Source organism: Leopardus geoffroyi, chromosome C1 (assembly GCF_018350155.1).
Source record: "Leopardus geoffroyi isolate Oge1 chromosome C1, O.geoffroyi_Oge1_pat1.0, whole genome shotgun sequence".
Classification (NCBI taxonomy): Eukaryota; Metazoa; Chordata; class Mammalia; order Carnivora; family Felidae; genus Leopardus; species Leopardus geoffroyi.
The window spans coordinates 11813885-11841819 of NC_059328.1; the positions used below are offsets into that span (position 1 = coordinate 11813885).

The window sequence follows — 27935 nt, forward strand, 5'->3', positions numbered from 1 at the left end:
CCAGGGGGACAGCCCCGCCCTGACCTGTACACCCTCAGTGAGTTCTGCCTGCTTTTGCACTTTACGCGAATACAACCATCTGAGGAGTCCTCTTTGCGTCCGGCTTTTGTCGCGTTGTGTCCAGATTACGTCCTGGCGCAGACTTGCAGAAGGTTTCTTCTCATTACTCTGCACGGTTTCCCTTGGGAATAGGCCACACGTTATCCCTTTTGCCACTGGTGAGCCTTTGGGTCATGGCTAACATTTTGGTCATTAATGAACAGGACTGCTATGAACATTCTAGCTCGTGTCTTTCGGGGCATACGCGTACACATTTCTGTTGGGTACGTACCCAAAGAGAGGAGTGGATTTGCTGGGTCACTGGGTAGGCATGTACTCAGCCTTCGCAGATGCAGCCAAACTACTGCCCAAAGTATTGTGTCAGTTCGTACCCTGCCGACAGTTTAGGGGAGGTCCTGCTGCCCCCACTTTTACCAACTCTTGAGTCTGTCTGGAAGCCTCCCCCTGCATTGTGTCCGGTCTCTTGTCTGTCTCATCTCTTACAGAGAGTGGATGCCTCTGTGCCCCCTGTCCCCCGTCCATGGAAGGCACAGATGAGAGAGGAGAGTGAAGGGGACTGGAAAGGAGAGAGACAGAGAGGAAGGAAGGAAGGAAGGCAGGAAGGAAGGAAGGGAGGGAGGAAGAGAAAGGAAAGGGAAGGAAGGAAAGGAAAGGAAGGAAGGGAGAGAAGGGGGAAGAGAATCAACAAAGACACAAGAAGCCATCTCCATGATGTGGGGCTTCATGCTGCTGCCCCAAAGTTAGTGCCTAGTGGGACCGAAGCTTTGGCTCCTGGCTAACCCTGAAACCTCAGCGTGCCCTGTAAATGAGCAATCGAATAAATTTTATTCTCAACAGTTTCCTTTGAGGATAAAATCTTTGAAACAGTAGCTTGGAGCCTGGGATCTACCGGGAGTGGCGGAGGAAAGCAGGATCCCCTTGGTCACTGTAGAGAAGGGGTCAGCCCTGGGTGGCTTCTTATGGACCCCTGGGTGGGAAGGGGGTTCCGGGAAGCCTTGAGATTGGCTTGGACACTGGCCGAGCAGACAGCCTCAGGGGCCAAAACCCCTACCCCAGACATGCCCGCCCCCATCTGTCCTGCCAGACCCATCCCAACTTCCTCCCTCTCCCACGGCAAGCAGGGGCAGGGCCCGAGGTCTTTGGCCAAGGCCAGATACGGAGGCCAGGCCTACCAGGCAGAGGCACATACCGCGGAGAGAGGCGCTACGTCAAGATGCCTTGCCTGGATCTACCTCCTGGGTAGGTGGCAAGAGAGAAGTGGGCCTGGTGGGGTCTTGTGCAGCCCTCGCCTCCCTCGCAGAATGGCCCCAAAGCCAGCCGCCACCCCCCAACCCCAGCCCCCAGCAGCCTAGCACAGACTTGGGTGTCAGCCAGAATCCAGATATGCCAGGGCAGGTTGAACGAGAACTTGTTTCCTCCGCTTCGCCAGTCTGGTGCCAACTTGGCTCTCCCAGTGCAGATTCAGCACTGGGAGAAGCAGAGAGGCCCTTTGGTCCTTACTCAACGCAGGAATCCCATTCCTGGAGTTCCTTAAATCTTTAAGGACGGAGGCCTGATCGTCTCACAAAGGCCCCCACGCTCTGGTTATGTAGCTCTGACCCAATAGAAGCCATCATTTTTGGCAACTTCTTATGGACCAGGCACCGTGTCGATTCACAGAGACTCCATGAAGTAGGCATTACTATCACCACCCCCATTTTGAAGATGTGGTAACAGAGCCTTAGAGTTATTAAGCGTCTTACTTAAAATCACATGATATAGATAGATGATAGAGAAAGAGAGAGAGATGATAGATGATAGATAGATGATAGATAGGTAGATTTCCTACCTCTGTCCAATGGGAGGGCCTAGAAGCAGTGCCACCTCAATAGCAATGAGCACACGCAGTGCCCAGACCTTGGTTTCTAAATACCACTTTTCAATAGAAGATAGTATACTCCTTAGAGAAATGGCTGATTCTAGCACTCAGGCAGGTAAATACAAGGTGATCCCGGAGCATCTCATAGTGCCAGGAAGTAAGGCAGTGCTCGAGAAACAAAAGGAAAAGGGGGTGTCAAACAGACACAGGAGCCTAGCCCAAAAAGCTCCCAATGGCCAAAGTTGGAACAATTTGAATAAAATACATAGCTTAGTATTTAATTATAACTCAAAGGAAAGATGAATAAAAGCATAGGTACATGCCTTTATAATAAATGACTGATTACACAAGTAGGGAAAAGGAACAAATCTTCATTACAGAAGAACCCCAAATAATACATGTAGATATATCCACCAGGAATCGGGAGCATGCCTTGAGTGTGGGTTCCACTTGCTTCCAAAGAACAGAGTATGGAAACGGAAAACAGGGGTGCCTGCCTGGCTTAGTCCGTAGAGTGTGTGGCTCTTAATTTCAGGGTTGGGGTTCCAGCCCCATGTTGGGTATAGAGATTACTGAAAAAAATAAAATCAGGGCACCTGGGTGGCTCAGTCAGTTAAGCGTCTGACTCTTGATTTGGGCTCAGGTCACGATCTCACGGTTCGGGAGTTTGAGCCCTGCGTTGGGCTCTGCGCCGACAGTGTGGAGCCTGCTTGAGATTCTCTCTCTCTCTCCCTCTGCCCCTTCCCCCTGCTTGTATACTCTCTCTCTAAATAAATAAATAAACTAAAAAATTTTTAATTTAAATTTTAAAAATCTTTAAAAAAACACACAAAAAAAGGAAAGGGGGAAAATAGTAACTTCACGATGGGAAAGCCTAGCAGGCACCAGCTTAACCATATAGTCAAAGTTAAATCACCAGGACTAAGTCACGTGGACATGATGTGCCTCCTGAGATCATGTGACGAGAAGGGCACTCTGCCTCTGAGGTATTCTTCCCTCAAACCCATAACTTCTGCCCAGTCATAAGAAAAACATCAGATAAACCCAAATAGAGGGACAGTTTACCAAATTCTGACCAGGACTCCTTAAAATTGTTAAGGTCATGGAAACCAAGGAAAGATGGAGAAAGCAGTGTAGACCAGCCGACACCATGGAGACATGAGGACAATGTGCCACGTGAGATCCTGGACTGGATCCTGGACCAGAAGAAGGACATTAGTGGGAAAGCTGGTGAAATCCGAATAAAATCTGGAGTTCAGTTAATAGTCATGTACCGAAGTTGGTTTCTTAGTTTTGACAACTGTACCATGGTAATGTCAGATGTTAACAGCAGGGGAAACGGGGAAAGGGGCACATGGAACTCTCTGGACCATCTCTGAAACTTTTCTGTGAATCTACAATTATTCCAAAGTAAAGGCTTTATTTTATTAAAAAAAAAAAAAATCATACGGATTGGGGCACCTGGGTGGCTCTGTCGGTTGAGCATCTGACTCTTGATTTCGGCTCGGGCCATGATCCCAAGGTCATGAGATTAAGCCCCATATGGGACTCTGTGCTGAGCGTGGAGCCTCCTTAAGATTGTCTCTCTCTCCCTTTGCTCCTCTCCCCCACTCACACACGCTTTCTCTAAAATGAAATGAAATAAAATAAAATAAAATAAAATAAAATAAAATAAAATATAAAATAAAATAAAATAATATAATATAAAATATAAAATAAAATATAAAATATAAAATAATATAAAATATAAAATAAAATAATATAAACATAATATAATATAATATAATATATAAAATAAAATATAAAATATAAACTATAAAATAAAATAATATAAAATATAGAATATAATAAAATAATATAAAATATAAAATAATATAATATAATATATAAAATAAAATAAAATATAAAATATAAAATAAAATAAAAATAACCGCGTGGGTATAAATGTCTGAACCAGGATTCAAATGCAAATGTGTTTGCCTCCTTAGCCCATACACTCCACCCTCTCCACACCACCTCATGTTAACTTTTTTTTTTAATGTTCATTCATTTTTGAGAGAGAGAGAGACAGAGACAGAGTGTGAGCAGGTGAGGGACAGAGAGAGAGGGAGACACAGAATCGAACTAGGCTCCAGGCTCTGAGCTGTCAGCACAGAGCCTGACACGGGGCTCGAACCCACGAACTGTGAGATCATGACCTGAGCTGAAGTCGGACGCTTAACTGACTGAGCCACCCAGGTGTCCCCAGGAAGATTCTTTTACTTATTAGTTTTAAATTATTTAAATGTTTGTTTTTGAGAGAGAAAGAGAGACAGAGTGCGAGCGGGGGAGGGGCAGAGAGAGAGGCAGACATAGAATTCGAAGCAGGCTCCAGGCTCTGAGCTGTCAGCATAGAGCCCGATGCGGAGCTCGAGCCCACGAACTGTGAGATCATGACCTGAGCCGAAGTCGGACGCTTAACCGACTGAGCCACACCCAGGCGCCCCTACACCACCTCATGTTAGAAGGTCATCCCCAAAAGGTTCTTCATGGGTCTGAGCTTCTCCCCATCTGCCCACGTTTGTCTTCTAGGACCACTCTGGCTCATAGTTTCTTTGCCCCACGGCCTCCTTTTGAGGGATGAGGAGGCTCTGGTCCCCCCACGTGTGCTCACATCTCCAAGCTCATTCCCAGGTGCTTCTACTCTCTCAGATGATTGCGTTTCCATGAACATTGGCCTCCCCAGCAGCTACCACTCCTGTGCAGGAGCCATCAAACTCCACTTGGGAATCCATGGGGTTCCAGGAAAGATAACTCCCCAACCTGGCTCCAGGGATAAAACACATGACCTAAGCTAGGTCTGTCAACACACACCACCCCCCTGGCCACTGTGATCAGCCTAGAGGTAGCCACATGATCCAAGCTGGTCTCATCAAAAAGCATCCCAGGACTTTGACTTGGAACGCTGGGACAAAGACAATTTCCTCCTCCCGTGTTGGATGTGAATAAAGAAGCTCCTGGAAGCCTTAGGATGAAGACAATACCAAGGACCACAGAGTAGAAAAATGGAAAGAGCTGAGTCCTCAGTGACATCAGACCTTGCCTGAAGCCCACCTGCCTATAGACTTCTTAGTTATGAGAACTGTGGTAGGCTGAGAAATGGTCCCCTAAGAGATTATCTACATCCTAATCCCTGGATCTTATGAATGTTATCTTATATGATAACCAAGGGGGGTGGAATAGATTTTTTTTTAATGTTTATTTATTTCTGAGAGAGAGAGAGAGAGCAGGGGAGAGGCAGAGAGAGAGGATCCAAAGTGGGCTCTGTGCTTACAGCAGAGAGCCCAATGCAGGCTCAAACTCAGGAACCGTGAGATCATGACCTGAGCTCAAGTCAGATGCTTAATCAACCGAGTCACCAAGGTGGGGGATAGATTTTTCAGGTCGGATTTGAGTTAAGGATTATGAGATAGATTATCTGGGCGGACCCCAACGCAATCACATGTATCCTTATACTTGGGAGGCAGAGGGAGATTTGACAGAAACACACAGAGGAGAAGGCAATGTGACCACAGAGGCAGAGACTGGAGCGATGTGGCCACAAGCCAAGGAAAGCTGGTACCCACCAGAGCTGGAACAGACAAGGGACAATTCTCCCCTGGAGCACACACCCACTGCAGGACAGGGGACAGCCCTGCCAACACCTGGATTTTGGCCCAATGACACCAACTTCAGATCTCTAGCCTCCAGGACAGTCAGAGCATAAATTTCTGTTGTTTTAAGTCACCTAACTTGTGATCATTTGTTACAGAAAGCTATAAGAAACAAACACAAGAACTAATAAATTTTCTTTAATCTCTAAGCCTATTTGAATCTGAAATTTTGTCAATTGCCGTCAAAAGTAGTCTAATTCATCCACAGCCCTGCTGTCACCCTCCTCTGGTTAAGAAGTGAACTCTATGGGGGCTCCTGGGTGGCTCAGTTGGTTAAGCACCTGACTTTGGCTCAGGTCATGATCTCACAGTCCGTGGGTTCGAGCCCCGTGTCGGGCTCTGTGCTGACAGCTCGGAGCCTGCAGCCTGCTTCGGATTCTGTGTCCCCCTCTCTCTCTGCCTCTCCCCCATTCGCGCTCTGTTTCTGTCTCTCAAAAATGAATAGATGTTAAAAAAATTTTTAAAAAGATGTGAACTCTATAGAAAGACAAATCCCCACTGAGAGGCAGCCAGAGACACCCCCCACCCCCGCCGACCTTTAGTTGGGGAAGTGGGGCAAGGGGTGGGGGTGGGGGGCAGCATCAGACAGCTCACAGACTCCAAGCAAAGGCATCATGGGAGTTTATTTACAGAAAACCCACAGCAACCAGGGCCCATGCAGGCTGTGGCCAGAAGATCCCAGATAATATATACATATATACATACAAGTCCCAGCACCCAACAGCACCAGAGCCAGGCCCCTGCCAGAGGGACTAAGAGTCTGGCAGGGTGAAGGGAGGGGGCCCCAAGTCCTTGCCATATGCCACCTGTGCAGTCCCTATGCCAGAGGAAGAAACCGGCATTGGCCCCAAAGCGTGGACTTTAAGGAACACGAAGACAGGCTATACTCTCGATGCCAGGCCAAGGCGCAGCCGCGATGGCCTGGGGCATGGGACACAACAGGTCCCTCCAGACCTGTCCAGGAGCCGGGCATGATGTCCCAGGCCGCGGCTGCCCATCACACGGGGGGCTCCCCCACTTTGCTGGTGGCGCTTGTGATCCGCTTTTTCTCCCGGAGGTTTCGAAGGCGGGCACTGAGGCTGCTGATCTCTTCCACGTAGGCCTGGGGCACCCACCCCTTCTCACCATCTGCCAGGCGGACCCCCTCCAGCCAGCCTACAGGCACACAGGCCAGGAGCAGCATCCGTGAGTGGCATCGAAGGGACACCAGGGCCAGGTCTGCAAGGCAACGCCTAGGCCCTGATGCAAGCCTTGTCTGCACCCCCTGGGCCGAGGTGACATCATCCCAGCGTCTCCCGGCTCCAGGAAGGACCCTGCCTCTGGCAGACTTGCAGGTGAACTTCTGACCTGTTTTTCCCGACATCCTCCACGAAGGGTATTTCCCACTCTCCCCCCATCAGTCACTCCAAATCCTACACCTTTATGAGCAGGAAGTTCCTCCTCTTGTCTAACTTGATTCCTGCATGCTGTGGTTGATCAACACTTGCACAAGCTTCTCCTGTGATATCTTAGCCATCTAGCTACCTCCTACCCACCCAAGCCCCATCAGGGAGGCCTTCCCAGGAGGCCCTTCTCACCGTCGCTGGTTTGGGTCCTCACTGCCAGGATGTCAGTCTTTTCCAGGGTCAGCTCATCTGGCTGCAGTGCCTTGTATGTCCTGACACACTGAACCTGGGGGCGGTCTGACAGCCCAGGGGAGAGTGAGGGAGTCCCCAGGGGAATGTAAGAGGGGGCAGGGAGGGGTAGGAGGAGGAAGTAAAGGGGTAGGAGGGTGGCCACTGCGGCTTCATTTCCTCTGCACCTCCCTCTGCCCGCCCTGGCCACTCTCCTCTCTTACCCGAAACACAAGCCCTAGGTGAATCCAGCCCCTCCCGGCTTCGCTTATTGCTTCTGTGCCCAGGGCTCTCACCTCCCCAGCTCAATCTGACACCTTGATGCTGACCTCCAGGCCGACGTCCAACTGCCCCCAGACACCCCCCCACAAAACGGTAATGGCCCCTTCATAGGCCCCTGTTACTTCTCTGGGGCTCTCTCTAATCCATCCTTCTCAACTGGGTCTCAAGTCACATCACTCCCCCAGTTACAACCCTCCAGGGCTTCCCAGTCCTCTTCGAATAAAATAAAATCCAGAGTCCTCCCCAAGCCTCCAAAGCCGTGCCTGGGATGGCATTGCCTTCTTGCTAGCCTCCCCTCTTCTCCTCCTCCCCTCTCCCCCTTGCTCACGAAGCTCAGCGACACTGGCTGCCCTGCTGTTCCCCAAATATTCTGAACTCCCTTCTGCCTCAGGGCCTTTTGCACTGGCTGCTTCTCCTCCCAGGAGTGCTTTTCCCCGGATCTTTTCATGGCCGCCCCTCTTCATCCTTCAGGGCCTTTCCCTGACCAACTGTCTGGAAGCTGTGGGAAGCTCACCCCACAGCCCAAACAGGACTCCTAGCCCAAGCCAGAGAACCGGCTTCAGTCTAGGCCCTAGGCTCCTTCTACCACAGCCGGCAGGCTGGCAGTATTGGGAAAACCACAGACTTTGGGGCCAGACCTGGCTTGAATCCCAGCTCCGCTACCCATGGGCTACCTGACCTTGGGCAAGTTACTTAACATTTCTGAGCCTGTTTTCTCAGATATGGGAGGGGGCGGGGGGAGGGGGGAAGAGTCTACTTAACAGGCTTGTCATGAGGATTAAGTAAAGTAAATGCATATAAAAGCCCCTAATACCAGGCCTGACACATGGCAGGTATGGGTAGAAATGAGTTCCCTTCCCCTCCCTTCGTTAGCTCAGCCCTAACTCCCCTGCTCAAAAGCCTTCAATAGCTGCCTGGTATCTGCTCCCTCAAGGTCCTCTGTGATTGGGCAGCACTCTGGCTGACCAGCCTCATTCACACCCCAGAGAGAAGCCTCTACGCCACCCCCCACCCCCTGGCCATGCCGGTTCCTGTCCTCTTTACAACCAGGGCAGAGACGGAGACAGACCCGGGTTCCAGTCTCAGCTCCGCCACCTACTTGGACAGGTCACTCTACCCCTCTGAACCTGTGTTCTAGCTTGTAAAGTGGGTTTCTGTAGGGACGAGATGGGAGGATATAAAAGGCTTTGTCATCTCCAGGGTGCTGCCTGTGCATATGGCGGGGGGGGGGGGGGGGGGGGTGTTGGCCTGTCGTGTGTAAAACCCACCCCTCTTCAAGGTTCTGCACAGCCGCCCCGACCGCCCCGGGGTCAGCTGATCTCTCTCCCTGCTGGGCTGCGGGCAACATGGCACCAGGACTGGAGGACAGGGAAGGACCCAGCCCCAGGGGATGTGGGCCTAGAAGTGGGTGATGGCGGGGGGCGGGGGGTGCAGCAGGCTGCTACCTTGGCCTTCGCGGAAGACCTCCTTGTCCTCCTGGGAGCTGGAGGGGCACATGGCCGAGATCCACCGCTGCTTCTCACTTCTAGGGAGGGGGAGGCTGAGCTGTCACAAGGCGCAAAGTGCAATCTCCCAGGGCCAGAGTGGTGAAACAGGGCTGGGAGAATCGGGTATGATGTCCAGACTCAGGACCCACCCCAGGGCCCACCCCACAGCCCTGTCCCCAAGCCCGTGCCCCACCCAGCTCTGAGCCTAAGGACAGAGCGGGCCCAGAAGCACGCCCCCCCCCCCCCCGCCCCCCACGCCAGCCCCACCCGTGTCCTGCCTCAGGCCACCGTCCTGCAGCCAGAGGTCAAAGGCCTCGTGCCCTCCTAGGGGTCCTCTCTCCCCACACCCAGGCCCACTCACTCTGTCCGGGCCCTCAGCAGGAACTGGTGCTTCGCGTGTTGCCCGTGGAGGAGCAGCAGGAGGAAGACGTGGCCGGGGATGCCCTGGAGCTTGAGGCTCAGATCCTTCACCTGGAGCTCGGCCATCTTGGCATGGACGAACACGGCGAATTTCCCTAGCCTGCAGGGCCCGGGGAGGTGAGGTCAGCCTGGCTCCTCCCCAGGCTCCCAGCCCCACCCTCAGGACAGGTGAGTTCTGATCCGAAGGAGAACTCTGGCTCCCTCCCCAAGGAAACTTGGCTGTGCAAGACAGCACCTCCCTAACAGCCGGGGACCCCATTCCTGCCGGCTCCCTGACGGAAGAGGAGGTGACAAAAGCCGGTCGCTGCCCCAGGTGAGCTTCCAAGTTCTCTCTGCACCTCTCCCGTGGGTCCCTGTTCTAAAGAGCCCACGGAGAGCCACTCGGAGGAGACCCTGCCCTGTTTAGGGTCTGTCTCTCTAACTGGTGTAGAACCTGAACTTTGTCTCTTGTTTGCCCCACTCTATCCCAGCGCTTTGCCCCTCCTGGCCCACAGTGTGGGTTCAATAAACACTTGTGGGAAGAAGGGGCAGGTGGGTGGGTCAAGGATGTCCCACGGGTCCCTTCTTCTCAACCCATCTAAACCGAAGTCAGTATGCCTCGCTCCAAACCGGATCGTTTCACTGTTCCCCATTCCGGGGAAATACTCCATCAGGGTGCCCCGGGGGAAACTCAACCGTCATTCGCGCCCCTTGCCTCCCTCTCCCTGCCTCTTCCCTCCCTCTCCCTGCACACCCAGCCAGTAGCTCCATTAACTCCCTATTGTTCCTGGAATCCACTTACCACAAGCCCCCCCCCCCCCCCCCCCCCGCCCAGTTCTGAAGCATCTATTGTCACTTGGGGACAACTGCCACAGCTTCTGGTCTCTCCCCTTCCAGTCCATCCCCCAAACTGGCCGGGAGTAAGATGTCACTCATCTGTTTCACTCTCCACACTCCCCATGGCCCTCAGGACGCCCAACCTCTGTACTATGACTTTCTTTTTTTTTTTTTTTTTTTTTAATTTTTTTTTTTTTTCAACGTTTATTTACTTTTGGGACAGAGAGAGACAGAGCATGAACGGGGGAGGGGCAGAGAGACAGGGAGACACAGAATCGGAAACAGGCTCCAGGCTCTGAGCCATCAGCCCAGAGCCTGATGCGGGGCTCGAACTCACAGAGCGCGAGATCGTGACCTGGCTGAAGTCGGACGCTTAACCGACTGCGCCACCCAGGCGCCCCTGTACTATGACTTTCAACACCCCAGCTTCCTTCTCCTGCCCTTCCCCTCTACAAACCTAGAGGGGGTTTCATCATCCCCTGAACACAATCTGCCGTTACGCCTCACTGTGACTTTGCTATATATCCTCCCAAACTCCTCCTCTACCTGGCAAAGTCCTATTTATGCTTCAAAACCCAGCTCAGATGTCCCTTCCTCTTTGAAGCTTTACTGATTCTCACCCCATGCCAGGGGATGCTTTCCATCAAAACCCTAACCAGGTGGTTATCAGGATGTATTTGAATTGTTCTGAGAGCTCCTGTAAGCAGAAAACAAGTCTCATTCATCTTTATGTCCCTGGCACCCAAAAGGGCCCGGGAGAGAATAGGGGTTCGGGGACATTTGAATGAATGAGTGAATGAATGAATCAGGAACGAACCCTGCCCATAGTGCAAGGAGTCCATTCTTCATCGCGTCCAGCCTTAAGGCTTACCTCCCTCGGAAAGTCTTCTCACTCATCCCAAACTTACCACTCACAGCTAATGCTGAGCGTTCACCATGTGCCAGGTACTGTGCTATGGCCTTTCCACGTATTATTACGACACTGAGTCTCCCTACCTGGTAGTCTCTATCTTACAGACGGAAGACAGGATAATACAACGGTTAAGAGCCTGGGATCCGACATCAGATGGACCCGGTCTCCTGGCTCCTGCCTTTACTAGCTCCACGACCTTGAGAATAATAAGGGAGCCTACTTTCCAGGGAGATGTTTAAAGAAGTACAGAGAATAATCCACACAGCATGCCTGGCACAGACTCAGCAAATGTGGGCCATCACCATCATGACTCAGGGCGGAGCGGGGGCTCCAGGATCGAGCTCTTAATCTCTGCTCTACTTGGCTTAGGTTCAGAGTAGCGTCCAGTCCTCCCCATACAGTCCAGCCCTTGATTCTTAGGTCTGGGAAATGGAATGGACTCGCCTCACATCTCTGCCTTTCCTGGGGGAGTCTGCAAGGCTCGGGGTGCCTGGGCAGCACAGTCTGACCTGTGGTTCTTGAGCCCAATGGTGGCTGTGGTTGTGAGCCCAATGGTGGGCAAGAAGGGAGCCTGGCTCCAGTCTCCTTCCCCCCACCCTGCCCAGACTCACTCCTTCCGCCGGGAGAGCAGCAAGCAGTCATTGAATAGGTGCAGGTAGACGGCCTTGCTGGACAGCTTCAGCTTGGCAGGGGGTGCCGCGGGCAGCGGTGCCAGTTCCACCAGCTCCCCGTGCCGAACCAGCCAGCGGGCCTGAGAGATCAGTGGGAAGATCTGGAAAGAAGGAAGAGGCAAGGGGGAGGGCAGGTCAGGCCCAGGACAGCAGGGCAAAGAGCACAGAACAGGGAATGGGAGGGGGTGGACGGTGATGAACTGGCTCCCAGTGCCCAGGGGGGAAGGGAATGAGAGTTGCCCCTTTGTGGACCCCATCCCCCCAGCTGCGGACACGCACCTTGCCCTCAAAGTGGATCTTTTTGCTCAGGTGGATGAGCTCCTCTGTCCTCTTCATGGACTGCACACTGGCATTGCACTCTTGCACCAGCTGGGGAGGCCGTGGGTGGGTCACCTGCAGCCCCCCCCCACCCCCCCACCCAACCCCGGCTCCCAGAGCCTAGCCTCAGACTCCCTCCTGGGGACCAGAGGCTCTGATGGCGGGGGCTCATTCAGAGACATGCGGGTGTTTGGGGGAGGCCCTCGGGAGCCGAGCTCACCTCCTTGAGCGCATTGAAGGCTTTGGTGGCCACATCTTCATCTTCTGAGCCCTGTGCTGTCCTCTTCAGGATGTTCTGGAGGGTGGGGTCGGTGCAGTGAGGCAGGCCATGACCTCCACCTATAACCCTGCCCACCCGTGGGTACCCGGAGGGGCTGTGGAGGGCACAGCACCATTTTCCTCACGCGGCCCTCGCTGTAGCCCTCTAGGTACCTCCACGAGCATCTTGAGGCGGGTGATCCTCTGAAATGGCAGGATGAGGAAGGAGGTGAGGGGCAGACGCTGGCATACGGGAGACTCCTCCAGGCGAGCCAGTATGCCAGGGAACTTGGGATTCTCCAGACTGAAAGATGGGGAGGGGGTTGGAGTCACGGATCGGTTCTTGGTCCCACGAACGGCCAGGATCCATGACCCCAGCCACCACCTTGGTTTTTCAGGTGCCTTCTCAGTACATCCCTCCTGCCTCTGGCGCTTGGATCTAACCTCATCCTCGACAGAGAGGCCTGTTCAGGACCTCCTCCCCTCCCGGGTCACCCTTCCTCACCCAGTCCTCTGTACCCACTCCTGCCTAAGACCCCCCTCTTACCCTCCCTCCCCCCCCCTCCCCGCCTTCTCCCCCGCCCTTCAGAGCCTCCCGCCCTACAGCAGGCGCTGGTAGGTGCGCTCCTGGTAGGCCTGGTTGGTGACGTAGGGCAGGTAGACCCGGCGGAAGGCTGGGCAGTGGCGCAACACAATGTCGCACACGCTGAAGCGCAGGACATCGGCCTCTAGCCGCTGCTCCAGGTCCTGCAGGAACCTGAGGGGTCCGGCGAGGGGTCAGGGTCAGGGCCAAGGAGAGAGCCCAGACCTGGGCCCCCCCTCCCCCGCCCCCGCAACACCCCTGACCGGACCACTCCCTCACCTCTCGCTGGTGCTCTTGACCTCAGGCAGTTTGGAGAAGAGCCACTGCTTGTCCTGCACCCCTAGACATTCGCTCAGTTCAGCAGAGCCCAAGAAGTGGCCCACGGCCACCGACAGGCTGTGGATGTATGAGGCCTCGGACGTGATCAGCTCGAACTTGGCCTGAGTGTGGGTGGACGCGGGGTCGAAAGAGCCGGAACGGCCCATCCCTGACCTCGCTTCCCTCCCGCCCTCCTCCCCCTCCTTGCCCCTTCACCCCCCACCCCCGGCTGCGCCAGCCCTGGCCACCACCGCGTTAGACGCCGCACCCTCGTGTCCCCGCCCCTTTTCTAGCCCCACCTCCGAATACCTGGGGGCAGGCGGGTTCAGGGGACCCATCTCCAGGCGCGCGCAATTGTTCAAACCCAACCGAAGACCGTGACTGAGCCCCTGGCTCCACCCACTGGGCGGGGCCCTAGTCCTCCAGGGGCCCTGCCCCTCCGCGGGGAGCCCTGCGTTTAGCCCCGCCCCCGGTCCCAGGCCAGCAGAGTCGCTCGCGCACCACGCGTTTTCCCTCCCGAGGGCTCTGCCCCTCCCCTGTCCTCGCTTTCTCGATCCCACCTCAGCCCGCCCGGCCTGACTCCGCCCCTCACCCCACCCCTTCGTCCGGCTGCCGCCCTCGCCTCCCGCCCCGCTCCCAGCCCGCCGGCAGCCAGCCCACCCTGTCGGGTCCCGGGCACCCACCTTTCTCATTGACGGTCCCGCCGGCCACGCCCCCTTGTGGCCCCGCCTTCCCCGCTGAGGCCCCTGCCCACCTCCCGCCGGTCGCAGTCCCACTGGCCGGGTACCCCAGGGCCCCGCCGAGTCCCGGGACCTCGTCCTCCCGGCCCCGCCCCCCGCGGGCCCCAGCGCCACCTCCCCGGCGGGCAGCCCCGCCCACCCCGCCCCGCCGACCCCCGGCGCCCACCTCCTGCAGCTTGCAGTCGCGCAGGCTCAGCGTGGCCAGGACGCCGCTGCCGCGCACGTCGGGGATGTCCTGCCACAGCGAGAAGGTGGAGCCTCGCGCCGAGCGCTGCGCCCGGAAGGAGCTGCTCGGGGAGAGGTTGGCGCGCGGCGGCCCGGGCCCCTCCTCCGCGCCCTCCGCCTCGTCCCCCGGGCCCTCCTCCTCGCGCTGCTGCCGCCGCAGTTCGCGGGCGCTGGCCACGTCGCTGTATTCCTGGTAGAGGACCGCTGGGCGGGGAGAGGGGCGGGGGAGGGCCGTGGGGCGCCCGGCTGCCCGGCCCGGCTCCTGCCCGGCTCCCCGAGAGCCCGCCTCCCTAAGCGCGCCTTTCGGAAGGTTCGGGTCGCGGGACACGGCGGCCCCGCGCACGCACTCCCTCCCTCCCTCCCTCATCCGTTCCGTCAACGCGGCTGGCGCGCCCCCTGCGTGCCAGCCGCCGCGTGCTTGCTGCTGACATTCATTTCCCTCCCTCTCTCGCAAGATCCCAACCTCCGAACTCCCCCAACCCCCCGGGCCCCCAGCCCTTCCTCCCACGTACTGTTAAGGAGAAACCGGGACTGGCGCCGCTCGCTGGCGCTCCTGGAACCCAGAGCCAGCTCTTCGTGCGCGTCCAGCCTAAGAAAGGGACGGCGTCAGGGCCCTTCTTCGCCTGCACCCCTCCTCGGGCCGAGCTCGAAGTAGGAGATGGTACCTGGGCTCGGGCCAGCCGCTATGGCCGCCGCTCAGCTCAACAGGGGCTGGCATCACCGTACCGTCCGCCCTCGTCTCTACACCGCGCGACTCCCTTCCGGACGCCTTCCCTGGAGAGAGCGAGAGCTGAGGGCGGGTGGCTCCAAGAATGGCGCTGGGCACCTGGGGTGCCATCCTCCAGCTGTCCAGCACCCAGTCTCAGGTGTGCGCCAGGGCCCCTGCTGCATCTGGCTCATGGCCTGCTCTTAGGGCCCAGGGGAGAAGCTGGTACCTTCCCGAGCTGCTCCAGTGCCTGACCCTGGGGTCAGCACCCTGGCTGCTGAATTCCGCCCCAGGCGCAGGGAAGAGTGCAGCCGGGTCATCAATTCAGAGGCCGAGAAGCGCCTCCGCTCAGGCCCCTCCAGGCCTAACCGGGAGGGCCCAGACAGCTCCAGGGGCCTAGGCTCCTCTGTGCTCAGGGCTTGCTCTGCTGCCTGGCCAGGCTCCAGGAAGACGGCATGGGCCTCAGGGCTGCCAGGGAGCTCTTCACGCTGGTACACCCGCATCTTGCGCCCTGCAGGCAAGTGGGGTGAGAGCACAGGCTGGCATCCATCCACTGGGCGCTCTCTCTACTCCTGCCTGCTGCTACCCTGTGGCCCTGAGCAATCTGAAGGACACGCCTCAGGGAAAGGCCAATGTTTTTGCCAGGATGTGGTCCCCCCCCAAAATGGGATCAACAAGAGGGGTAGAGAGAGCACAGTGCCTGACTGCAGTGGGCAAGGGGCCAAGGAGCCCAGGGCAGCCGCTCATTTGCTGTGCAACATCCGACAAGTCACTTGTCCTCCCTGAGCTCCAGTTCCTTCCCTTACCACTAAAACCTACCACTTGTCCTGCCCGTTTGGAGAACTCAGGGGCTTAAGAGTCCCGAAAGAACCACCCAGCCTCTCCCCTATCTGCCCCACTGGGCCACCACCCAGAGTGACTCACAGGCTGACTTCTTCTCTGAGCCGTGGCTGGCCCGGCGCTGTGGCTGTGGGTGCTGGGGACTCCAGGGTCCCTCCAGAGCTGGGGGCTGGGCACTGGGACAGTGTGGCCAGCTGCCAGCCCTGCTGGGCCGCATTCCCCCACTGGTGGAGATCTCGCTGTCTGAGACTCCTGGGGATGGTGGCCATAGCAGCCCTTGGAGAGGAGCAGGGGTCCCCAGGGACCAGCGGCTGCCAGGAGCCTGCAGCTCCTCTGGGCCGACGGGGAAGAGATCCAGACACACAGGGCTCGGGGGCTGCAGCGTGGGCAACTCTGCAAAGGACAGACTCTCCTGCTGGCACACAGCTACTGGGCGGCGGGCAGTGCCACGTGGCCCGGCCAGGTGGGACTGGAGGGTGGCAGGTGGCCCACAGTCCATTCCTCCTTTGCTCTGCCACCCACCTGGACCTGTAGGGGAAAAGGTGTCAGAGGCGGACACGGAACAGCAGGGCTGGCCAGCAAGCCCCCCTTTGTCTTGGAGGCCTGGACAAACCCTTGTGTACCCACATCTGTACCAGCACACTCACACGCCCAACTGCATGGCAATAGCTCCCACTGAAGCTCCTACTCATTTGACACTTACCGAATGGCGGGCCAAGTGCTTTGGATATATTATTGCACTTGCACAACAACCCTGAGCTGATGCTATTATCATCCCCATTTTATAGGTGAGGAGAGCGAGGCACAGAGGTCCTTTGGTATGTGGTGAAGCCAGGATTCAAAGCCAGGCAGCGTAGCTTCTGAGGCTGCGCTTTTAACCACCTCGCACACTTCCAGCTCTCGCTGACACAGGCTCAGACATACAGGTACCTACGCTGTCACACAAACACACGTATGTTCCATGGACTTGCACACACGCTTTCTTCCAAGGACACACACGGACATACACACTTTCACAGATACACTCAGACATTTCACGTTCGCAGGCTCTCACAGTCACACACTTTTTACCCAACTACATACATTCACACCGACTCTCTGTCTCTCATACACACATACAGACACACATGCCGACCCATCTGATACTTGTGTATCCACTCGAGCTCTCACTCCTGTTCCATTCACACTCACACACCAGGATCCAGACACAAACACACGGGCCCAGAAGTCCTTGCCTTGGTGTTACCCAACCTCCTCTCCCGTGCCCAGAGTTACAGCCTTCAACGCTGAGTGGTGCCCACACCCTGCCAAGCTGGCTGGGAGGGTCACGGACTGGCAGGCGGGCCACCACCCGGATCAGGCTAGGCCCTCCCAGGAGAAGGGCAGGGAGATGTCCCCGCTCCCCGGCTTGGGGCGAGAGAAGGGGTCCTTCCCTGCCCCAGCTCCCAGCCCCCGGGATCAAGCCAGCTGACCGGGTCCTCTCTGGGCAGGAAGTCATGCCAAGGAGTCTGCCGGAGCCTCGGGACAGGCCTATTGATTGAGGGATCGCGGCCCCCACAGCCCTTCCCCCGTGGCCCTCCTCTGGCTGCCCTCCTGCAGCCCCCTCACCTCTCCAGCCGAGGGCCTCTGCTGATGTTGCTCTGCTCCGGCAGGGGAAGCCCTCTCTCTGCCCAGCTGGCTGGGGGAGATCCCACCCAGACAAAGAGTTTGATTCATCAAACCCTGTGGTGAGGCAAGCGGTAGGGAGGGAGGGAGCAGGCAGCGGGCTGGGCGGGGGCCTACCCTAGCCTGGCCTCACTGTGGGCAGGCGGGGCAGCATGGACCCCCCCCCAGGGGCCCCCTCAGGCCAGAGGAGCAGTGCCCAGCCTGGCAGGGCAGGGAGACCCAGAGGACAGAGACAGAGATAGGGACCCAGAGATACAGAGACCCCTTAGGCAGCATCTCGGAACGGAGACCCCAAAAGACTCAAACCCAGAAAACCACAGACGCCAAGACATTCAGGGACCCAGAGATGGAGACAGAGAGACAGAGACACCGAAAATTTCGCAGACCAGATACTCAGAGACAGATGAGAAGCACAGAGAAACCCAGGGAGACAGATGAACAAATGTTTTGTGCCCCGCGGGGTTGCCAGTCCAGTGAGGGAGTTAAAACTGAAAACAGTTACAATCTGGGTTGGCAGGAGCCCAGGCAGAGGAACCATCGGCGCTCAACTTGACCTGAGCATTCCAGGAAGGCTTCCTGGAGGAAGTAATGACAAACTGTTCCAGCCGAAATACCCAGGGACCCAGTAAACATAGAGAGGGAGAAAATCTTGACCTGAGAGGAACAGTGACAGTGTCAGTGACCTTGGGAGAGAGGGATGGAAGAGGACCCGGCAGGGGACCACTCTGCACAGGCGCCCAACTGCTCCCCTGCTCTCTTCAGTCCCTGCCTGGGGCGGGGTGGGGCTGCTCCTAAGAGACAGTTACTCCTAAGGGTCCAGGCCCTCCCCACAGGCACAGCTTTAGCTTGTACCTTAAACCTCTGTCCATCTGAGCACATCTCTGTTCCCTCATCTGGTAGATAGGCTAGTCGTGCCAACTGTAAAACACGCATGTGAGGGGCGCCTGGGTGGCTCAGTCGGTTGAGCGTCTGACTTCAGCTCAGGTCATGATCTTGCAGTTTGTGAGTTCGAGCCCCGCGTCAGGCTCTGTGCTGACAGCTCGGAGCCTGGAGCCTGCTTCAGATTCTGTGTCTCCTTCTCTCTCTGCCCCTCCCCTGCTCATGCTCTGTCTCTCTCACTCTCAAAAATGAATAAATGTTAAAAAAAATAATAAAACACGAATATGAGAATTCGTGATAGCATGTACAATGCGGCTGGCACATAGTGGGAGCTTTGTAGTTGATAGTCATTCTACTGAGTATTGTGATTAGTCTTTCTCTAGTCAGGCAGGTGGCTTGACTGCCCCCATCACACAGATGGGGAAAGTGAGGCAGTGAGGATGAGACCCACTCTTCTTTGTAGGAGCATGCGGAATGAGACACGAGACCACTGCCCACCAGAGAGGTCCCTTTCTCTCCAGGAATCTGAAGTCCTCAACATAGAAGTCCTACTTGCTTCTGTAAGGACTCACAGTATTCTATTCCCTTGCATTCTGGGTGAGCCTCTCCACTTGGATTTTGGAAGCTCCTGGAAGGCAGGGAGCACACATCCACTATACCCTTCTGAGTTACAGGGATAAATGGGGGAAGCCTTGGGGCAGGATCACCTGCGTATTAAAGACTTAGAGGAGAAGGCTGGGTGAACGCTGAGGGAAGGCGGTAGAAGGCTTTCTGGAGAGACAGGCTGGAGGTAGGTCCCTGGGGGAGGAAGTCAGGAGTGAGTCAGCCTCCACCTCTGTCCAGACCAAAGGGCAATGGGAATGACCCTGGGATACCAGGGGATACACAGGCTGAGATACCAGCGCTGTGGCCTTCCAAAGATGTGGCCCACTCAACCTCAGTGCTGGGGGACCAAGGAGGAGTAGAGCTCTGTTCATATTACGTGTAGCTCATCTCTGCTGGTGGCGGGGGGGGGGGGGGGGGGGGGGGGAGGGGGAAGGGGGGGAGGAAAAAGCCACAGGAAGAGAACTGGCCCCAAGTAGCAGGGACATTCCCTGCCCCAGACACGATCACAGGATACTCTAGTGCCAATAGTCGTTCTGGAACCCACAGGGGAAAGGCCCTGCCAGAGTCCAAGCCCAGTGTTGACCCCGACTGGCTGTGTGGCCTTAGGCAAGTCACAGCCTGTTTCTGGGCCTCAAGTGTCCCCATCTGTAAAGTAGCACATAAGGGCCCTCCTGGCTGCCCCCTCTAGGAGACCCGTGTCATCATGAGTGTCTCTGCAGGCGGAGAAGGATGGGCAGGGGCCAGGGAGGGTCCCATCCAGTGGGCACTGCTAATCACACAGACAATAGGCCCACTTGGCAAGGCTGGCAGAGAGGGTCTCTGGGTACTACCATGGTCCAGGGAGAGCACCTCTGGCTTCCTGTGCCCGGGTTTTCCCTGCTCCCTCCCTGGTGCCCCTGTCCCGATGCCCAGAGCAGTAGGGCCCTGCCACAGCCCCTCTGCCCCTCAAGGGACAAAGCCAAGTGGCAGGTCGTGGCTGGAAAGGGGATCTAGGCCAAACGGGCTGTGGAGCCCCAGGAGGCCATAAGTGGGTGGGAGCCAGGATCAGAGACCAGGCAAGCAGCACAAAGGACTCACTCTGGAACGACTGACGGGAGGGGTGGGGCTGCAGGCAGCAGGGTGGGGCCCTACCTCAGCCAGGGAGCTCCGTCCAGCCTCCGACACGGTCCAGGGCTCCAGACCACCTGGGGGCTCTGGGGTTGTAGCCGGGTCCTCAGGGGGCGATGTCGGCATGGCCCCCGAGCCGGGCAGTGCAAACTCCTGGGTATTGTGTGGGGCGGGGAGGGGGGAGGCGAAGGCGGAGGGAACCTCGCAGGCGGGCAGACGGCTGTCTCAACGTGCCTGCTCCCCGCCCCCCTTCCTCAGAACCGGTTTGGCCAGTCTGGGGTACTAGAGGGGGGCTGGAACAATAGGAGTCCTATGCCCCGGAGAGGCTCCGAAGGACCCCAGACCGATGTCCTAAAGATGGGGGAAGCACTGCTTTTCTTCCTGGGAAACATGTCACTCCCTTTTCTGGAGCTTCCCAAACGTGAGACACGCTGGGAATGGAGGGGCTTCACAGAGAACCTCCCGAGCCTTGGACTCCTCAGGGACCCTGAGAACTCTGCAGTTCCCCCTCTGCTGACCCTCTCTGAGCTGGCTACCGCATCTATAAAATGGGAATGCTCATCTCTAGGGCGGGGAGATGGAAATCGTGAAAGTTTGGTGACACGATGCATCCAGGACCATCCTGGCCGGCCCTTCCAGCATCACTGCTCTCATGAATGACCCATCCACCCCGGCTGCCTGGAATGACCCACCTTTGCCATTTCCAATGGCCTCCTCCACCAGGAAGCCTTCCCAGACTCTAGTCCACACCAAATGAGCCCTCAATAAACCAACAGCCCAAGTAGGACCAGCCTCCAGTAAGGAGGGCCTACTCTACGGCCAGCAATCTTCCCGAACCCGGGAAAGGGAATGCTGCTTTCTTCCTAATACTCTCTTGCCATTCATTTAAGTGCTCGGTAGTTGTTGCCAGGCACATAGTAGTAATATGAATACGTACACAAATACCAATACTCGTGTTGCTAATAACTTACTGTCCACTATGTGCCAGGCACTGTTCCGAGCAGTTCACACTGATTTACAGGTTTCCCTCCCTATCCAAAAGTAGAGCGTTCCTGTGAAATCTTTCCTAAGCCAAAACGACGTGCAGCGAAGAAGCAATCGTCATTCATTTATTTGGAAAAATGTTTTTAGCACTTCCATACCCCCCAAAAATAACCTCTCTTGGGTTTTTCTGATACTTTAGGACATATCTTGCTAACAGATGCACAAAATAGATGGAGATAAAGCACAAAGCTCGGGTGGCTTGATAATGACATGCTGAGGGTCGCACCAGGGCAAAGCTTGGTGGGGCCAGGCTCTCTGCTCAGGGGGTCGCTGCGTGCCAAACGCTATTTCCCTTTTCACCTTTTTCCGTAAAAGCAAAAACGTTCTGGGGCGCCTGGGTGGCTCAGTTGGTTGGGCGGCCGACTTCGGCTCGGGTCATGATCTCGCGGTCCGTGAGTTCGAGCCCCGCGTCGGGCTCTGTGCTGACAGCTCAGAGCCTGGAGCCTGTTTTGGATTCTGTGTCTCCCTCTCTCTGACCCTCCCCTGTTCATGCTCTGTCTCTCTCTGTCTCAAAAACAAATAAACGTTAAAAAAATTAAAAAAAAAAAAAAGCAAAAACGTTCTTTGGATTTCTTCCGGTTAGCAAAAACACGTAGTAATACAGATCTTCGGGGAAAGCCAAGTCACAGAGCTGCAGACTTTTGAAAAGTTTCGTTTAATCTCTGCCACGACCCTATGAGGTCGATACTGTTACTGCTCCCACTATCACATGAGGACAGGAGGCTTGTACGGGTTAAATCAGGGGAGGTATCACATTAAATGCGTTAAATCTCTCGTTGGCTCTATGAAGTCTCCATTTTACAGATATGAAACTGAGGTTCAAGGGATGAATAACTTGCCCAAGGTCGTGCAGCCAATAGGTGTCAGAACTAATATTCAAACCCAGGTCTCTGACCCAACCCCCAACCTGAGTCCTTAACAAAGGAGTGCATCACCAGGCTTTGGGGAGGATCTGGCGAAAAGTGTGCAAACATCCGTGGGGAGGTGTCTCAGCTCTCCCTACTAAACCCTTTACTCTTAGTCGTACACTGCAGGCCTCCGTGAGCATAATGGGTAGGTGTCCTGGGCCCAGATCCCAACGAACTCTCCCCCACCAACTGGTGACCATTCAATACCGAGTGATTAGGGTCCCTCCACTCCCTTGGCCTCCAGAACATCCCGACATAGTGAAGACACACTACACAGTGTGTGCGGGAACCAGGTGGCACGCTGGGGGACAGAGAGAGGTTTATTGCCCGCATTGCACACAGAGCAGGAGACGGGGACAGGGAGAGGAAGGCAATGCAGGACTAACGGTCTCCCTAGAGCTCTCCCAGGCCAACCTTGGGGCCGCTGGCCAAGGTACTGCCCAAGACCCCAGCCGGAAGCAGAGGACCCCAAATGGAAGGAAGCATCTGGGGAATCCAGGTTTTTGGAAGTCCCCTCCCCACTCGCCCCTGGTCCTGAGCTCTGGGGACAGAGCCCCTGCTGCACAGGACAGAAAGCATGGTGGCTTGGTCAGGGTGAATAGGCGGGCCTTCGAGAGCAGAGGGGACGCAGGTGGGGAGAATGTAATAGAAGGGGCGTGGCGTGGGCGGGGTTTGGCGAGGGGCGGGGCCAGGCAGAAACCGTAGGGACTCCCGGCCAATTCTCTCTCCAGGAGAGGCCAAACCAGAGGGCGGAGCAAGAGGGGGCGGAGCTAAGGTCTGAGGGCGGGTCGAGGGGAGGGCAGGCTCAGAGGGGGAGGAGCCAGGATCCGTTAGCAGCGCGGACCGAAAGCAGCGACTCCCGGTCGTCCGCAGGCTCCTGCTCGGCCAGATAGCGCTTCGCGCTTTACCTTGGCAACCAGGGCGGCTGGCACGTCGGGCACCAGCCAGGCGAGGAGGCGCACGGAGAACACCGCATGCTGGGGGGAGGAGGAGCCAAAGAGAGAATGAGTCCCTTAGCTAGCTGAATGTATCAGTGCAGGGCACCATTCTGAGGGTTTCCCGGGTATTAATTCATTCAATCCTCCCAGCAACACCAGGAGGGGAGTACAATTACTGTTCCCGTTTTACAGGTGAAGAAACTGAAGCATAAAGCAGTTATCATTTGCCCAAAGACACAGGTATAACACTAGGGACCTGATGGAGAGGCAGGGCTGGAGAAAGGATCCTGAGCAAAGCTGGAGGGGTCAGGCCTCCTCGCCTTCGTCCAGCTCTGTTGCCTAAAGATAATAGTAGCCGTGCTAATTGCCTACTGCAATGTGCTGGGCGCTGTGCAAATGCGTGACACCGAATCTTCACTACGACCCTCTAGATTCTATTCTGTAGCATAGCCCCGTTTACAGCTGGTCGGCGGCAGCCAGAAGCTGAACCCAGGTCTGTCCGATACACAAATACCTGGAAGGAGATGGTGAAACCCAGACGCACGGCCAGCAGCTTTCCTGTGCGTCGCGCGAAAGGCCGCGTACCTGAGCTGAGGAGCGCGCGGGGTCCCGCGAGGCTCTCCCGCCCCGCCCCGCCCTGGAGTCTGGCCCCGCCCCCTCAGCCCGTACCCCCTCCGCTCGGCCCGGCAGTCCGCCGCGCAGACTCAGCTTCCGGTCCTCCCGGTTAGGCCCCGCTCCACCCCTCCCACCGGCTCCCCGCTCCGCCTCCAGATTCAGCACCCCGCCCCCAGCCAGGCCCCGCCGGCCCCGGGCTCCGGAGCCCCGCCCCTCCCAGAGAGGCCCAGATCCCAGCCTGAAGGCTCCCAGGGCAGGGCAGTGGTCCTCCTGGGCAAGGTAGGCTGGAGGTGTGGGTGCAGGTGTGAAGTTGACAAAGCTGTACATACAGCAGGCTGTAGTGTTCGTACTCGTACAGGAGACGCGTTAAGTCCGAGGTGAAGGCGACGAGGAGGAAAGCCTGCAGGGCCAGAGAGATTCCAGGGCCCAACCTCCAAACTCACCTCCAGCTGGGCCCAAACCCACTTGTGTGGGCAAGATGAGCCAGCGCCCAGAATCCTAGCCCCCTGCCTCTATTTCTCTATCTCTGACCCTGGAATTCAGCACCCGTTTCCCTATTCCTAAGCCACCTTTCCCAGTCTCTAATCTCCATTTCCCCCTCTGCCCCTGTATTCCCCTCTTCCGCCCCATGCTCACATTCATAATGACCAGAAGGTGGGCCGGAGCCTCAAGCGGAAGCAGGCAGATTCCAATGTCCTGTGCCCGCTTAGCCACCGGCGGTGGATACTCACAGCGAACTTGTGGGTGTCCAAGTCGGATCTCCACCCAGTTGTTGAGCACAGCAAAGAGGGGTGCCAGCAGGAAACCTGCCACAAAGATGGCAATGAACACAAACGGCAGCGCTGAGAAGTGGGGTGTCAGACCTGGGCCACCTTAAGGGCTGAGTGAATGAATGAATGCAGGTGTTGACGTTTCATATTGACCCAATGATGTGTTAGCACATTACAGTTGAGAAAATTGAAGCCCAGGAAAATCGAGGACCAATTTCAAGGTCAATGGCAAGACCTTGGTAGAAACAAATCTGGATGTTCAAGGATGATGCCACTCTGTTGGCCCACTTTGTTGGGAGGCAACAGTCCCGGGTGGGGTAGGGGGTTCTCCCCTGCCTTTGAAGAATGCCATGTAGAAGGAAAAGTAGAAAATCGACAAACTCAAAGAAGAAGACTCTGAAAGTGAAGGTCTTCGTGGAAGGTCTGGGTTCTGTGCATCTCTGGGCAAAAGGTAGAGATGGTCAGAGTTCTATTGGCTATAAGGGGGAAGGCACAGCTTAGCAGGGTCAGTCCATATGCTTCTGTCCCCAACCCACTTTCACTTAATGCCAGCCATGCGCCCCTGGCCATCTTCATTTGAGGATGGCTGAGTAGGCTGGGGACACCAAGATGGGAGCTGAAGGCTTTGAGGTGTATGGAGCCTTGCCTCAGGGCTCCCAGGACTCAAATGATTCCTGGGCACCCCTGTGAGCCCCTGCCCTCACTCACCCCACCTGGTGAGCTGCTCAGCCAGCAAGTAACAGACCTGACCCAAGAGGAGGATCAGTACCAGGTTGAGCACAGTTCTGCTGATTGTGGCAGACCTATGGCCATCACCTGAAGCCCAGCCAGGTGGGTAGGGGTAGGAGGAATCTGAAGATGCCCATATTGTGCCTCGAGTCTAGAACAGTGCCCCCACCCTCTGCTACCCCAAAGGGGCACACACTCGGGTCATGGACATGGGGTTGCCTGTGTGAAAAGGCATCAGCCATTGCTGATGATGGCACAGTAAAATGGTGACTGACACCAGGAACCTCATCACCACACAGAGCGGGGCGCCAGCAAGGAGGTTGTCAGAATTGGAGGGCAGGCCCCCAGGATCCCAGCCCACTCTGGAGGGTATGGTCCTTCCAAAGCAAAGGCCCAAAGCTCCCTCACCATGACGAGGATGACTGAAGAGCTGGGGAGTAGGTGGGGAAGGCGGGTGCAGTCCTTGAAGGACTCCTTCAAGCCTATCACTGGGTCCTGGGCCCAAAGCAAACTCTTTGGGCCCAAAGCAAACACATACATTCCTGTCCAAAGAGGCGATAGATATGCTTCCTGCAGCCCGACAGGCTGGGTGTCACAACCCTGGGGTGGGGGGAGCCCCCATCTTTTTCCGCCTGTGCAGGGAGCTCCGGAAGTACAGGAATGAGGTTCCATTTATTTTTGTTTCTGCAGGGCCTTCCCCACCCCTCAAGGGCCTGGCTAAGAGCCTGTGGATGGATGGATGGATGGATGGATGGATGGATGGATGGATGGATGGATGGATGTGAAGGTAAAAAGAAATGTAAACAACAAATGGATGCACTTGTGGGAGAGGGCTGGATAGACTGACAGATGGGTGGGCAGTAGGAAGACAAATGGGTGGGTAAACGGGACAGGCCAACAATTGGCACGTGTCTGTAAGTGGGTGCACAAGTGGGTGAGTGGAAGGGCAGGTGGGTGCATAGATGGTTGGATGGCTAGGTGGGTGAGCAGATGAAAGCCGGGTGGGATGGATGCTGGATATAATGTGTAATAGATCATGGATTAGTATGTTTGGTAACTTGTAACTGACTGCATACTATTCTACAGTAGATACTGGATACAATGTGATAACAGCCTGGACAAAGCCCGAGCCCTAATGGACTTTACAGTCTAGTTGGGGAGACAGACATCAAACAAATAAGCACAAATACGTAATTGCGAAGAAGTCCTATGCAGGAACGATGCTAAGTAAGAAGAGGGTGGAAAGACAGTGTCCCACAGTGGTGGTGGTGGTGGTGGTGGTGGCAGGGAGGAACCATGTGTGCAAAGGCAGGGCCATTCTTTAGGTCACATGAGTTGTATACCGCACTATTCTAGGGGGCACCATTCACACTGACTGTTACCTCAATGTTTCCTTCCTGCTTTTTCACTCCCCCCACATCTGTTTAACCTAATGCATCCCATATGAGAATGCATCCTACTGGAAGGCTTTGGGGAGGACAATGCACAACATGATTTGTGTTTTCAAAAGATCACCCTGGCAGCTGAAAAGAAATTAAGTAGGGCAAGTCCAGGAGCAGGGAGACCTTTGGAGGGCTACCACAGTGGTTCAGGTGAAACGATGGTGGATGGTGGCTTGGACTGGGGACAGGGGGCAGGGGAGGGAGTGGCAGTGGAGGTGGAGAGAAGCAGATTCAGGATCAATGATTAGGTGTTTGGATGGGCTGGTGGGTGGCTGGCTGGATGGGTGAGTGGAATGCTTCCCCCCTTCTTCCCTGTGCCAAAGTTTCTCTTTAAGACCCTAAATGCACCCAGTCTTTAACCTCACCAAACCTTATATCATCTTGATACCAGGGGCAGGTGGAAAAGTAACCTGGGAGGTGTAGGAAGGAGCCAGATTTGGATCCTGGAATTTTGGACTCCAAAGTCTAGTCTCTTCCCAGCATGCCTTGTGGTTTGTGAGAACTCTGGGAAATGGAGTTCTGGACCTGGCGGGCTGAGCTGGGCCTCACCTCCTCTTCCTGGAAGTCACTGCGGTCCCAGTGGTGGACAAGGGTGATGCTCTTGCACTTCCGGTGCTCCAGGAAGGCCGTGGCCCACAAGGACATAAAGATGCTGAAGAACACAGTCCCCAGATAGAGAAGTAGCCCAACTGCAAGAAAGGGCGAGGGGACATACTGCAGGGCCAGCACTGCCTCCCCACAGCCAGACCCAGGTGTCCCAAACACCTACCCATTCCCTTGCTCTTGTCCCTGTCTCACCTTGCCATGGGGCAGATCTTGGAATTATTCCATACGGCACAGGTATGGCAGAGTGGGCACATGAGGAAGGTACGCTCATGGCACAGATCTGTTCCCTATGAGCAAAGTTTCCATCCTGGGAGAGTCTATCCTCAACCAACCATCTGATCTGGCCCACCCAGCCGGTCCTCCTGCCCCTAGCTCCAGCCACTCATGCTGGCGTGTTGGTGCCCATGACAATAAGGCCAGAAATAAAGACCGGGGTGCCCACAAGGGCAGCAGGCAGGCAGCAGCGAGGCTGTGCAGAAGCCTGACAAGACGACAAAGTTTGCGAGCCGCCATCTTTGTACTTGACCCCAGCTCCCAGCCCCCCCCCCCCCCCAGTGCCAGGTAAAGTAGATGGCCACCTTCTCCCCAGAGTACCCTCATACAGCAGGGGCTGGTACTTGTGCCAGCATCTCCAGCAAGCCCAGCAGGAGCACAGCAATTGGTGAGGGGTGGAGTCTGCATCAGGCACCTGGTACCTGGGCGGGTCAAAGGGCCCCAGGCAGATGAAAGGAGAGAGGGCTGCAGGGTTCCCTCCTGATGCCCCGGCAGTGGGAGAGAGCTGAGCTTGGGTCATCTCCAGTTCATGCAGTGGGAAGGCTGCAGGGTC

The 27935-nt window shown here is 56.1% G+C and overlaps 1 protein-coding gene and 1 long non-coding RNA gene across 5 annotated transcripts; both read right to left on the reverse strand.

Moving 5' to 3' along the window:
• Positions 1-4401: 4401 nt before the first annotated feature.
• Positions 4402-20245, reverse strand: ARHGEF19 (Rho guanine nucleotide exchange factor 19). Of its 4 annotated transcripts, none has more exons than XR_006712048.1 (16): positions 20082-20244; positions 15885-16328; positions 15190-15471; positions 14920-15028; positions 14767-14843; positions 14196-14458; positions 13251-13411; positions 12993-13145; positions 12563-12692; positions 12351-12425; positions 12092-12181; positions 11753-11913; positions 9354-9512; positions 8951-9030; positions 6997-7292; positions 4402-4412 (listed from the first exon to the last, which is right to left on the reverse strand). XR_006712048.1 is itself a non-coding variant. In XM_045475787.1 (16 exons), exons 2-16 carry the CDS (start codon positions 16297-16299, stop codon positions 6608-6610), a joined length of 2418 nt encoding a protein of 805 aa, XP_045331743.1. In that variant the 5' UTR covers positions 16300-16328; positions 20082-20243; the 3' UTR covers positions 6209-6607. The 4 variants fall into 4 exon arrangements, 3 of the variants coding, with proteins under 3 accessions (XP_045331743.1, XP_045331744.1, XP_045331745.1); XM_045475787.1 differs by lacking the exon at positions 4402-4412 and adding an exon at positions 6209-6765 and having other exon boundaries at positions 7188-7292; positions 20082-20243; XM_045475788.1 differs by lacking the exons at positions 4402-4412; positions 20082-20244 and adding exons at positions 6209-6765; positions 17409-18426 and having other exon boundaries at positions 7188-7292.
• Positions 20246-24462: 4217 nt separating this feature from the next.
• Positions 24463-27767, reverse strand: LOC123599933. Its single transcript, XR_006713363.1, has 3 exons — positions 27688-27767; positions 27053-27192; positions 24463-24808 (listed from the first exon to the last, which is right to left on the reverse strand). It is a non-coding gene; the product is annotated as an uncharacterized LOC123599933 (long non-coding RNA).
• Between the last annotated feature and the right edge of the window lie 168 nt (positions 27768-27935).